At 39.7% G+C, this 14,124-nt stretch overlaps 1 protein-coding gene across 1 annotated transcript in view; it reads right to left on the bottom strand.

Annotated features, from left to right (window-relative positions):
* Window positions 1-14,124, bottom strand: part of LOC139744316 (exosome complex exonuclease RRP44-like) — a 218,268-nt gene that overhangs the window by 168,311 nt on the left and 35,833 nt on the right. The window contains exons 14-18 of the mRNA XM_071654761.1: window positions 13,843-13,970; window positions 12,618-12,704; window positions 11,326-11,482; window positions 10,212-10,432; window positions 9,045-9,135 (exon numbers count right to left, since the gene is read on the bottom strand). Of these exons, the coding sequence (XP_071510862.1) occupies window positions 9,045-9,135; window positions 10,212-10,432; window positions 11,326-11,482; window positions 12,618-12,704; window positions 13,843-13,970 (684 nt within the window). The remainder of the gene's footprint in view (window positions 1-9,044; window positions 9,136-10,211; window positions 10,433-11,325; window positions 11,483-12,617; window positions 12,705-13,842; window positions 13,971-14,124) is intronic.

Genomic DNA, 14,124 nt, shown 5'->3' with positions numbered 1-14,124 from the left:
CAAGGTTGTCTGGGATATGATACAGTAGGCAAAAGCATCAGACTATGAGAAGCAGATATCTGACTGCGTTAGTCAGAGAGATGTCGACAAAATAAGAGACAACATGCTTCATTATTGCAATAAATCTATCCTCCCAAAACATTGTAGCAACCAAGAACTGGCAGAGAAATTTAGCTTGTACTTTTCCACAAAGATACAGGACATCCAAGCAGCACTTGATGCTAAAGCGCTAACTGGTGCAAGCTTCACAACGGGTCATTCTACTGGGAAAAACCACATTCTCTACATATTTTGTCATGGCATTGGAGGAAGAAGTGAGGATTACAGCTGGTTCCCATTCTACTTCTAGCTCACATCTTCTTCTGTCATGCACTTTGTATACTAATAGTGAATAGATCATATGAAACAGATATCTTCCCTGGCTTATTCAAGGAAGCAGTCATTCAGCCTCTGCTAAAGAAGCCAAGAATAAACACTGGCACCCTCAATAGCTACAGACCTGTGTCTAATCTGAAGTTCAATTCAAAGGTTTTGGAAAGAATTGTAGCCCAGCATCCTTCAAGAATATCTTGAACTGAATGATATAAGTAAACCACTTCAATCTGCTCACAAGAAGCATCATAACATTGGGTCTGCTTGTTATTAAAGTCCACAATGATAGGATCAATGAACACATGTCCTCCTCTGCAGAAATTGTGTATGGTGCCCCCCCCCCCCAACCGTCTGTTTTGGGTCCGTCATTCGTAAGCATTTATGCCAGCCCTCTTGCCGAGATTGCACGGACCAATGGCATCCATACACATCTTCATGTTAATGACACCCAGCTAGATACACATCATTTGATTCATCTGATCTTTTAAGTGAGGCTTCTAAAACATACACTTGCAGCATATACTGATGATATGAAAGCATGGATGATACAGCACAAACTGAAACTGAATGATGACACAAGTGAATTTATGATATTGCCTCAAAATATCTGGCAGCTAAGGTTCACAGTCAATCACTACGCATAGCATGTGTCAATGTCCAATCCGTATCAAGTTGTAGGAATCTTGGAATTTACTTTGACCCTGAAATGTCAATGGGGACACATGATATAACCACATGTCACTCTGTATATTTGCAATTATGCAGTATTCACAGTATCCAGAAATCATTGTCACATTAGGTAGCAGTCTCTGTTATTCATTCATATGGTACGTCTTGTATTGATTATTGAAATGCATTATTGTTCTAAGCTTCATCCTACCAACATGCTAAACTACATCATGCTCAAGATTCTGCTGCTCTAGGCCTCTATGGAACATCTTGCTTCTCCAACATTACCCCAGATCTTAAAGACCTAATAAAATGGTTTAGATATTTTTTTCTTAATGATGTAATAATATTAAATGTTAAATTCTAAGTGTATTCTGTGGTTGTGCGGGGTTTTTTACTCTTCTGAATTTTGTTCTATATTTGTTAACATAATGGATGCAATTTCCTCGGTTTTCGAAAACTTTCTATACTTTCGCCACATGCGGCGCACTATCACTTCTAAATTGTGATGACGTCAAAGATCGGAGTCGTCGATATCGATTGTCCGACCAGCCTAGCCATAGCCAGCGAGCTAGCAAGGCTAGCGCAGCACAGCGACAGCACCGGCCGGCCGGCTGGCGGCTAGCACTGGCGGGGGAGCAAGCTAGCGAGCGCATAGCTAGCGCTGCGCTGCACTATTGTCATTGGCTAAGCCTTTGGACAAAAGAATATTTAATGAATTGTATCGGATTTAATACTGCCAATAATACAAATTACAACTGTGGTACGCTTGAATATCCATTATTTTCGGCAAACTCATGAAATAGGCCCCACCACTGCGTGTCTGTATTATACAATGCCCAAGTAGATCCTTGTAATTTGATTGGAGGATTGTCGGTGACGTGATATTCAGTAAGTACTCCATTCAACGCGCCATGCAATTTTGGTTCAATTTTTGCGTGCAACTTGGTTCGATTTTTTCGTTCTATTCCACGGTTCGAGAAATTGTACGGTACTGCATGTACTGTGTGTTGCATATTGCAGCTAGCGCGGTGAACGTGTGCGGTACATCCACATCCCATGCGCGTATGTAGGCCTATGTACGTAGTGCTAGTGTACGTGTATGAGCGCTAGCTGTTACCTGTATCTACACTGATTGCACAAGCCAGAAAGAGAATCGCAGTGGATCCACATGTAAGTATGGCTATATTTTTCATATAGACTTCTAGGCCTACTTAGACCTACCCAACAATCATCCAACCAAACAGAGATCTACTTGGACATTGTATAAAACAAATAGTGTATGGTCTTTACTCGTGCAATGGAACGAGATTTCGCACTCGGTGAAAGATGAGGTGCACTACTCAACTCGGCTTCGCCTTGTTGAATAGAGCGCCTCTATCCTTCACCTCGTGCGAAATCTCGTACCATTGCACTCGTGACCATTCACTATTTGTATACTAATACTACGGCGACTCGCCTGTTTATACTCGTGAATTCAGCCCCACCGTGTGGCGTTCATCGGTAGATAAGCACAGCGGTGGGGCTTCCTTCCACAGTATAATGATCGTGAATTCGGCAAAAAGGACTTCCTAATATGTCCCTCGACTAATTTAACAGCCAATTTAACCATAAATACAACCCCACCTAACCCTAAACCCTAACCCTAGGACCTACCCTAAACCCTAACAACCTAGGACCTACCCTTGCTTGCTATAAACGCACGGGTGCACGCGCACTGCGGTAGGGCCTATTTCAAGATAGCCCCACCACTGCGTGTCTGTAACAATACTACGGCGACTCGCCTATTTATAGGCCTAGGCCTACTCGTGAATTCAGCCCCACCATGCCGTTCATCGGTAGAATAAGCACGGCGGTGGGGCTTCCTTCCACAGTATGATTTGTATCATAAAACAAAAACTACTCGACCAAAATTGACGATCATTCTTGGTATCGTTTTCTTAGAAAATGGCGCATCTAAATTACTGATAACAATTATTGCAGAAACTGAACATGGGAAACTTTTTTGGCCCTTTTTTTTCTTTTTTTTTTTTGAGCCACGACCCACCCTGTAACATACTCTAATCCCCCTAATGTATAGAGTGTAGCCTAGCTGTGCTACTACCAAAGATTCTGCTACTATTACTACTTACTAGTCTACTAGACCCAGTGGTACTAGTACTACAACTAGTAGTAGTACTAGTACAGTTTACTACTAGCAGACTAGGCCTACTACTGCTAGTTTAACTTGTTAGCGCCGGCAGACAGGCCAGGCCACGGCCGGGACGCTCCCGCTTGCGGCGACCGGAGTATCCCCTCACTTTGTGAGCGAGCTGGGTCTGTTCTTCTAATACTTACTAGACAAACAGTTACAACTTACAGTGTCAATCATGTAGAATACAGTATATCCTTTCTAACGTTAAACTATGGGGGCATATCACACGTACCACTCTGTATTATTCCCAGGCGATCGTTTCCGTGAGGTCTATTCTCGGACTTGGTGCCATGTTCATTCGCTCTTGCACTGGCAGCGGGAGATGCAGCTGGTTCATTTCGGTAAGGTGCAGCCCCACGATAACGTTCTGGTTCATCGGCTACCTCTCCCTCCCCATCTTCCCCTTCAACTTCATGTGCCTCCTCTTCTTCTCCACTATTGTCAGAGCTGCAGTCTTCATCATCATCATCATCATCACCAATGTCGAAGTTTACCCATATAGGGGAAGACATTATACTCGAGGTACCAGGTATTTGTGCAAGCTAACTTAGTGATAATGCACGTGGTACTAATGCGTACATGTCGACAGTCAGTGGGTTGACAGGGAGCGCACATCCCGGGCCCGGGCCTGGCCGAGCTAGCTAACGTGTACGCGCGTGTACCAAGCTAGTAATCTAAGTGCTAGTGCTGAGCGGCGTCTGCTAACTGAGCACAACTCCGTGCTTATGCGTCATCAATCGGTTCAGGGGTGTCAGTCACGTGACATATTTTTTCGCAAAAACTGCAACAAGGTCTTCCAAAAATGTGAACGGAACGACACTGAAAACATATTTACATTGATTATCATGACATATACTTTACATTTCTTTTGCATATTAAAACATTTTGCACGCATTTTATTAGGTCTTTAAAAGTCTTCACTGGCTACCAGTGTCCAAAAGATTAGAGTTTAAATTTCTGCTCCAAACAGAGAAAACAGTACATTCTTCTGCTCCAAAATATTTGCAAAACATTTGTCTCAGAATATGTGCCTGGCAGATATCTCTGCTCTTGCAATACAAAACAACTCAAAAGAAAAATCTCAACTCTCAGAGAAAAGGGTTTTATTTTTGCAGTTCATTTCTCTGAAATGCTCTTCCATTGATGATCAGATCAGCAGAATCCACAGAAACATTCAAAGAGCATCTGAAGTCATGTATGTTCACATCTTGTTTTGGTTGAATATTTGTTGGGTTTGTTTTAATATATTTTTATCTCTTCCTTGTCTTTTTCACTTTGATATGCACAACTGTATGTAATTCACTTTATTTCATGTCCCTCTGCACCTCAAAATATATCATTAGATTGATGGTGCATTACAAGTGCTGCATTTATCTATCATTTGTTATTTTCTTGTCTCTTTGTTCACTTACACATATTTCCAACCTAGAATTAATAAGCATTCTTATCATACAGCTATTAGCCATTATAACAAACATGTAGCATGACCAAATATTTGACTACATTTGGTCAACAGTACCCAAGCATTACAAGGAACGACTGTAATACTGAATAGAAAAAGATAAAGATATCCAAACTCTGATATAATAATTGGATAAATGCACACACAATACCTGACTCACATCTTAACACAATGCATCGACTTTTAATGAAAGACAGACAATGTGGACAAAATAGTCTCTCTTCTTTACCTGCTTCATTGAAGGTCTACACTGTGACTTGATGGTGTTTGACATGTAACAACAGTAATACTTAATGCCCCAGTCACATAGACATCCCGGACCACCCCGGACCACCCCGGATCTGATCCGGGGTGATCCGGGGAGAGATCCGGGGACATCCGTGTTGACGCCGGGGACATCCAGGGACATCCGGGATGCCAACACAACAACTTTTGGATGTCAAAAACATCCGGCGTCATCCGGGGATTGCCGTGTTGGCAGAGCAATCCGGGGCGGTCCGTGTGGCTGCCGTGTAAATGCCGGGAAGGTCCATGTTGATGCCTGGAACGACCGTGTAGGTGCCGGGAGTATCCTTGGCAGTCCATCACCTTTTTTTTTTCACATCAAAATCACACGGACCCACTCGACTTCCCTTTAAATTGGGGAACATTTGAAGAGTTTGTTCACAAAAACCGATAAGTCCATATTTGCCAAATGGAGATATTTGCGATTAAAGGTCAAGAAAAATAAAGATAATAATAAGAAAATTTTTGCTTCTTGTGACCATAACTTCAAAAATGTACCTTTATGTGTAGTGACCAATATATCATTTAAAAGGTAGGCCCTATTATTTTGTACTTTATGACAGAGACCGTACTTCAAAATCTTCAAAAATGGACTTATCGGTTTTTGCGAACAAACTCTTCATTTCAACATCATGCTTTGTCAGATACGTTACCATCATTTATCGATTTTTGAGGTCTGATTTATTAGAGACAGGAACAAAGGAAATTTGAATTCATGTGCATTTTTTGCATATAAAACTTTTCCAATTTAATTCTTACCATTTTTCGTGTAAATTACAAAATTTCTGAACTATATAAAAAATATTGTGGATTTATGTTTGTTTGGTTCTCATATTTCATGTATATCTCAAAGTTTTACGAACCATGAAGAGTTATCTAATCTTCTATCAATGACGAGATCATTCTCATCGATTGGAAGTGGACATTTTTAATTGAAATAGTCACACTGTGATGTTCTTACGAGTTAAAATGAATTTATTGGCATGATTGGCGTTGGGTCTGAAACGTACACGCTAACGGAACTTCTAATGCGTCAGATACGTTACCGCACTGGTCTTCTTCTGATCCAATATGTATTTAATCTGGCAGAGATGTTACCTGGCATTTTCTATTTAAGAAGTGTAAAGCTTATTCATAATGTTTTATACAAAAACAATGAGATTATTGATATAATTCAAATGCACGTAAAAGTAAAATTAGGCTAACGTAATTTAAGCCGATATAGATTATTCTAATGTTCTTGATTTCTAGTTAGCCTTCACTTTATAAATCACGATCATTTTTATTACAGATTAGATGAAGGCTGACTCAAAAATGCTTCCATGATATTTGTTTACGTTTAAGCTTGTAGTTTCACATCAGCATTGCCATTCTAAATCAAGAAATAAGCAGACAATCAACAATTTTCTACCTCTGGTAACGTATCTGACATGTGGTTTTAACATGACTTAGAAAAAAAAAGGACTCTGCGTTTGGAATGTTTCTAGAAAAAAAAATATGAGCTTTCAAAAATCACTCATTGATTGTTATATGTATTCCTACGGGATTCAATTTTCTGAATTGGTAAAAAATGAATGAAATCTGTGATGCTGAATTCAAAATTTGCTCGCTTTTTCTTCTGCAGGTGTGACACATGTGTAGCTGCCGTGTTAGTCCGTGTTGCTGCCGTGTTGGTCCGTGTTGATGCCGTGTTGCTGCCCTGTTGGTCCGTGTAGACGCCATGCTCTGCCTGCATCGACCGTGTAGATGCCGGCTTTGTCCGGCATGGTCCGTGTTAGCGCCGTGTAGATGCCGTGTAGATGCCGTGTTAGTCCGGCCTCATCCGTGTAGCTGCCGTGCTGATGCCGTGTGTACAGTCATAAATGCTCGTCGACGCTCCATTCGGGGCAAATCTATCCCGGATCTCCTCGGATCATCGCACGCATGATCCGGGGATTGCCGTGTAGATCCTTGAGCATCCGAGTTTATATGTGACTGGGGCTTTAAATCCGTCAAATTACTTGTGCAAAGATTTGAATATACTTGTGACCTTAATAATGTATCATTATTGCAAAGGGAATATTACAACCTTTATAATAATTAAAGGAAATATTTTCAATCAGTAGTCTTTAAAACAAGCTAAAACAAAAGTAGAAAATGGAAAATGTTAATATTAACACACAACAGCATTAACAGAGAAATGGCATTGACATTCTAGATGAATGGCTGCATGTCATCTATTGCCATACTCCACCTCCCCCCCCCCCCCCCCCAGCTAATAGGGACAGTGAGGCAGCCCGCTAAGCCTTCATACAGACTGAATACAGTGGCTATTGCCATGCCACTTTGATTATCCCCACTGATTATTTACATGCTCTTCCTCCTACGTCCACATTTTGCCCAACCGCCATTACTGCCAAGGCCTCGAACCAGTGACGAAGAATAGCAAGCGAACCCATCCAGGGGGAACGCCACTGATTGGCAAGCTGCTACCACATCATCCAAACACAGCACGGCCTCCACTCCAGCGAAGCAAAACAATGCGTAGCTCTGAGTACAATGTTCCTTTACAAGTACTACATGTATAATACACATTCACTGCGGCACTCAGTCTACTTTTCCATATGAAGGCTAGCAGATCTTACGGTCAAAACGTCGTAATCCATTTTTGTTTTACCTTGCTTCGTGAAACAGCTGATTGACCTTATTTCCTTTACCACTTATCACGATGATGAACATCTTCTTCTATTCCTAATAATTCCTTATTTTTTAAAGGTTGTAACAGAATTGACTAATCTGCTAAGAAGTGATGAATTCGCCACCAGTTTGTTTGCTTTTTTTTTTCTTTTTTGCCCTGGATCAGCTAACTATGTGTTGGTGCCATTCATGATGTCATGTAACAATGGGCCTATGAGAGCGTTCCCAAGTCCTCTGATCAGCTGTAGGTATTCATTGTGTATGTGCAAATGTCTCTAGTATGCCAAGTATCTCATCACAAAGCTTAATCTTGAGGAGCAAGTTTGAATACGAATTGAGACATTGAAGTTGATGAAAGAGGACCACCACTAGTGACAGTGGTAGTGACTAGTGGTAGTGATAATGATGATGATGATGATGATGGTTGTTATACAACTGGTATTGTATTACTGGTCTGGGCTCTGGCTGAGCTGAGTGCACGCCAGTACTAACTCTGCAAGGGCCTGCACTGAATGCACTGCCTGAGCCGAGTTAGCCGAGGCTGACCCACACCACTGCCGCACCACTGAACTGGTGATTGATCTGCTATGCACACTAGTGGTAAGCTGCAGTAAGCTTGGGGAGACATTATGTCATTTTGTAATGAGTAGGGCTATTTTTGCAAATTTCAAGGGGCATACAACATAAACCAAGGAATGTGAGATCATGTCCCATGAACATCAATTACATATAAGCACCATACATGGAACTGCCCAACACCACAAAAATGCAAACGGATGCTAGCGATTCACTGTCAAGGTCTAAAAACCGAACATTGTCAACAATACTCATCATACTATACTAACCAGATCCAGGCCATACCCATTTAGGCATACATCTCAGCAAATTACACTAAATAGAAGGATATGTGGACAAATCTATTTGAAGATTCAATCTTATATCATACAATCTGCTTAATATGCAATGATGAAATGGAATTAACTGATTTTGAGAGATAGTTATTCGCCTTCATCATCAGCTGGCCTAAGTCCAAGTCATGGGAAGTCTGGATTATTAATACAGTTACATATATTGTACCCTAAATCTTGAGCTAGACTTGAGTTTCAATATTGCTCCTGGCCCCAATCATGACATCATTATACTCAGTTATTCTTGTTTTCAAGCCAAGTATGCAAGTGTGTGAGAACAGTCTTGGAAAAAAGGCTTTGTATTGTATTTCCTTGACATTACAAGACCTTATAGAGCAAGTGATTTGTGCTCTGATTGGTTTTCTGTACATGTACAATTTGTCAATTTTGTGATATTTCTTCATGCAGATACTTTAATATAAATGACAGCATGAATGTTGTGATCATTTGGAGTGTACATAAATGCTATCATCTTTACCTGAATGCCAGTTTTGTTCAAGAGTTCAGGGAAACATGTATCAGCTGAGATGGCGACAGCCAGCATGCGATGAACAATGACATCAGAGTATCTGGGCAATATGAAGGATATGCAGGTATGTCAAATGGATTCAATACAATACATATGCAGTGTCCACATCATAGGAGTTATGCTTATCAAATGTTTGAACCGATGTATAGACTTATGTACAGCCATTACAAAATAGATGTGCGTACCAAATGGATTAAATTTAAAAAACAAAAATTACTCCTCACAGTCAGTCAGTCAACTGATCATTCAATCCATTAATCAAAGTAATTTATTATGTAATTCAATGTTGTCAGAAAAAGACGATACTGTATATATCAATATTCATTAATTGGGACTTGCATGACAATTTCACAAGTGGCTGCATTCCTGATAGAGAACCACAGAGACTGAATAAAAAACAGGTGTTAATCCTTCTCAAACAACAACAACAACAACAAAAGTTTACAATTTCCTAGCTTGGAGAGAGATGACACACATTGCACTTCTTCTACAGGACCCATTATTTTTGTGATTTGTTAATCTTGTGATTAACAGTTGGCTAAAAAAACTACTTAAATGGAAACACTGTGAAATATATGGCATACACAGTTACTTGTCCACTTCAGTCTGAGGCTAAATTCATTCAAACTATTATCATGAACATTCCAGAAAAATGCCTTATCAAAATACACAAAGAAGACAATTGATACATGCTTGGAACATTCAGGCTACTGGTAAACTCAACTATTCAGCCATACACACAGGAAGCAACATTATTTTGCAAGGAAGAAACTGATAATTCATCATTCTGCAGGCGATGTGGTTTATATTTTTTCCTTCTTATCTAACGAAAGCAGGAAGGTACTCCTTTAATTTAACAGAAATAATCATTTCCATCTACACTATCAACTTGAAAAATGTATGCTCAAGTTAGATACTAAATAGGACAGCGTAGCCTGGAACTAACCACCCAACTGGTAAGGTAAAAAGTCAGGGTAAAATGAAGAAGCCTTGAGTATTTATATGTCAAATGGTATATCTCAAAGTGGACATCATAGTGAGTGAGGTATGGAATTGGTGAAACATGATATATTTGAGTCGCAGAACAAAATTATAGCTGGTGTTGCTGGAACTAACCTCCTAATGGGTGAGGTAAAGTGGGTGTAAATGGGAGAAGCCAAGCCATAATGGAGGTATTCCTTCTCCGGCAGCATGCCGCTGCTGAAGTACAGGGCCTGGGTCATGCAGCGTGTGGTCATCATTCTCAGAAGCTGGTTGAAGAACGGTATGTCTGGGAGCTCAGCCTTGTCCAGAGAGTCAGCGAGTGCCTTCCCACTATCCACCTGGAGCTCAAAGCCCTGTCAAGACACACAGAAACAACAGACGTAATGTTGCTATAAAAGACTTGCCCTTAAATTTTGCTCACTATGACAAATAAATCATTGTGGATGAGGGAAAATCTGACAAAAAGCTAAAATAAATCACTTCAAACAACAAGCGCATCTTCTGTATATCACTGTAGATGACAGAAATTGCAATGCACTGTTTTGTAAATCAACTTGCTTTGACACTGACTTCAGTCTCTAAAACACATACTACTATGCAACATGTATATCCATCAGTGGGATTGTGGGATCAAATCATAATGTGATGATTTTTGTGGCATACTAAGTATTTTGTTTCGTGATCTTGTGATCTCTTTTTATTATTGCATTTACTGCAGCTTGTTGTATATATTAGATCAACTTTAGAAATGCGTGAATAAAGACATTTTCATTCAATCAGTTTGATCTTCTAATACCATACTGCAGCGAGAAACAACTTTACCAGTTGTGACAATGAATAAAAGTAATAATAAAGTAAATAATAAGTTGAGAGGGGTTATCACTCCAAGCGCTGTGTGCATCGCTCAGGTATAGATGTATGTACCTCTATGAAGAGTATGCCATCCACCTACATCTATATGTTCATGGAATGCTATCTATGAGCAAATGGGAATATGTTATCATTTGCTTGCCTGACTTCACTATTGTAACATTTCTTTTGTTGATTTAAAATAATTCTAACTTTCAGATTAATTCGCTATTTCTTTCAGCTCACACCTTATAATGCTTTGAATTTCTTGGAAATTTTGAACAGCATGTGAAATCAAATGCAAGTCTTCTGGGCAACACGCTAGCATTGCGATGCAAAGTTGCATGTATCTTGGGAGAGTTTCAACAAATGTGTGTTAGAAAAGCTTACAACTCACCCTAGTAAGGGCAACCTTTATGAGAGGCTCAAAATTTGAGGGAGGTGGGACAGGATGTCGCCGGAGACAGGCACTCTGTGGAAACTCCTGTCGAATGCGCTCTGCCACTGAGATGTTGGCCAACAGCATGAACTCCTCCACCATGGAATTTGTCTCTCTGAGGTACAATTGTAATAGGTAAGAAAGGTTAGGCAAGCACTGACACACTGCAGTAACAACATATAAAAGAGATACTACAGGCTTTATGACTGAAGAGAGGAATATGACATGTTTAGAATTGTCACAACAAATGAACTACACTTCATACTTGGAGTGAACATTAGAACTATAATGTCACTGTCACTGTCACAACACTTCAGACAATCAGTCAATGGATACAGAAACATAAGTGAATACTTATAATGATATAATTTCTGTTTTAAATACAAACTTGTCATGGACATAGGCCACACCAAACAGCATCTAAACATAGTATCTGTAGGACCTGGAATCCCTATGGGTTGCAGGTGTGGTAAGGGTTGCATAAGGTAAAACCATAATATTTGTGAATCCCCTCTACCTAAGTTTGGTGGAAATCTAGTCATGTAATTTAAGGGAGAGAATGAAAATGTCAATTGTAACCCTTTCCATCACATCCCAACCCCTTAGATGCCCAATTGGGCCAACACTGACTCTGTCATACAATGTATACAGCATATCTTCTTCTTTTTTTTTATTATGTATGCAATACATCTTGGTTATTCTTCACCCAGATCAGAAGATCTGTACAATGTACATGCTTTTAGGGTCTTTGTTAGTCTTCTTGGTCTTGGGCCCCATTTTATCAAAAGATATTATCGATTATAAATTTCCTTACCACACAGGCTGCCATAGACTTACCATAGAAATCCACCATATAATCAATAACTCTTCATAAAACAGCCCTCTGCACTCTTGGTCTCCTCCTGGGAGTCACCTGAACATTTAGAACACCTTGTATTACCTACCACTACCAAGGAGCCATACCAAGGTTGTTAAAATTGAACCACTGGCTTAAAAAAAGACAATTCTTTAAAAAGTTTATGAATGACACTTAACACCATAAAATGAACAACAGACAGAAGGCATTTGTAGTAGATCCCTTGAGCCCTTGGCAAAGGTGAGAGAGAGAGAAAAAAAAAAAACAACAACAAACAAACAAAACCTGTTTTCAGGAAAGATAGAGAAATTTGTTTGCATCCACGTGAGAAGAATCATGATTTTTAATTACTCTAGATTGCAATGATAGAAGGATAATGGTTGGGGTTGCTCACCGCATGACCTTGCGTTCAACCTCAATAGGATCATGTGTCTCACTGTCCATGCTGAACCGAATTTCAGAGGATGCCAAAGTTAAGGCACTAGGGAAACATAAAACAGAAAATATTTTCACAAATTATTACCTTCATACAGCAAGCATGACTATAAAAGTGACTTCATAAAAGTTGTATCACTGTCCTTTTAAGAAACACTTTCACAGAAGCGTTGCAGAATTTTTGTGAGTTTGTTGGTCACTATTGTATTGAAATTGTGCTAAACTCCATAGCACTCCAAAGTGAAGTCATGTGGTGTTCGTAGACCTGCAAAGCACATGAAAGTTATAGCTCATTTCACTGTCTCATTATGTTGGAGGACAATACTTGCATTCCGTGATGAATTAATAATCTTCTAAAATTTAAATCTACACAACATCACCTACCACCACAATTACACTCTACAATTTTCAAATGTCTACTTGCTCCTATTTCACAATCAATATCTACTCTTAATCAAAACACACAAACTGATTCTGGTTATCATGTTTCTCTAAATTCTCCCTATCGCATATAGCTCTCCGAATCTGAACGCGTGTGGCACTCCAATTTTTTTGATCTTTAATTCTTGGGATATAAACCACTGGTTATGAACACGCGATGTGTAAATGTACACTTTTATGCACATTGAACGCCGAAGTACTAGTATTCACATATCGTATCAAATTCTGTGTTATAATCTGTCAAATAATAGAGTTATTTTCTAATGAATAACTCTAATCTGTAACTTTACATATGATGAATGGGATTCTTCTGCGAAGCGGCCCAATGCTGGGCCGATGATGCAAAACATCGAAATTATGGAAAATATCCACAGATGAAAGACATGACGTGGGTAAACCGCAAAACTGGAAGTGTATGTCCCAAGAGCAATCGATCAGATATCGGAATGGCGAGGTGATATCACTTGATATCGGCTATATGTGATAGGGAGAATTGCACAATATCCAAGTGAGCTAATTAGGTATTTTCTAACTATAAAGCCATACCATGTGATCACATTTAACATAAAAAATATCGAGAGGTGATCAATTTCCTTTATTATTTTCATTCTTCTACTTTTCAGCAGAATTAAAATTGATGGGGCTAGCAGCATTCATACATATTTGTGAGAGGACAAATCACTACATTGCAGACCACCCAATATCTCAAGAAATCAGCAGTGTCACTAAGTCAATGCCCTCACCCATTATCTATCCGGCGCTGTTTGAGAATCTTGGCCATCCTGTTGAGGCCCCTAAGGCCGATAGCCAGGGCATCATTCTGAGACCTGTCATCAATCTTTAACTGTGCTTCCTCATAGGTGAAGGCAGCCTGGTATGATGAGAGGTAAGTCCAAGACCTTGTAACAGTTTCATCAGCAATGCATACATAAGGGACTTTCAAATTCTCTGTGAAGGAATGGTCTGGGCCCTGTTTTATGAAGACTTATAATTGATTATTTAGTTGATTTCTATCGTAAGTCTAT

The sequence above is a fragment of the Diadema antillarum genome, unplaced genomic scaffold (genome assembly GCF_040938485.1).
Source record: "Diadema antillarum isolate AM-2024a unplaced genomic scaffold, OU_Dant_1.0 seq00001158_RagTag, whole genome shotgun sequence".
NCBI lineage: Eukaryota > Metazoa > Echinodermata > Echinoidea > Diadematoida > Diadematidae > Diadema > Diadema antillarum.
Note: the sequence above shows the minus strand (reverse complement) of the source record. Positions and strands in the feature narration are given on the sequence as shown.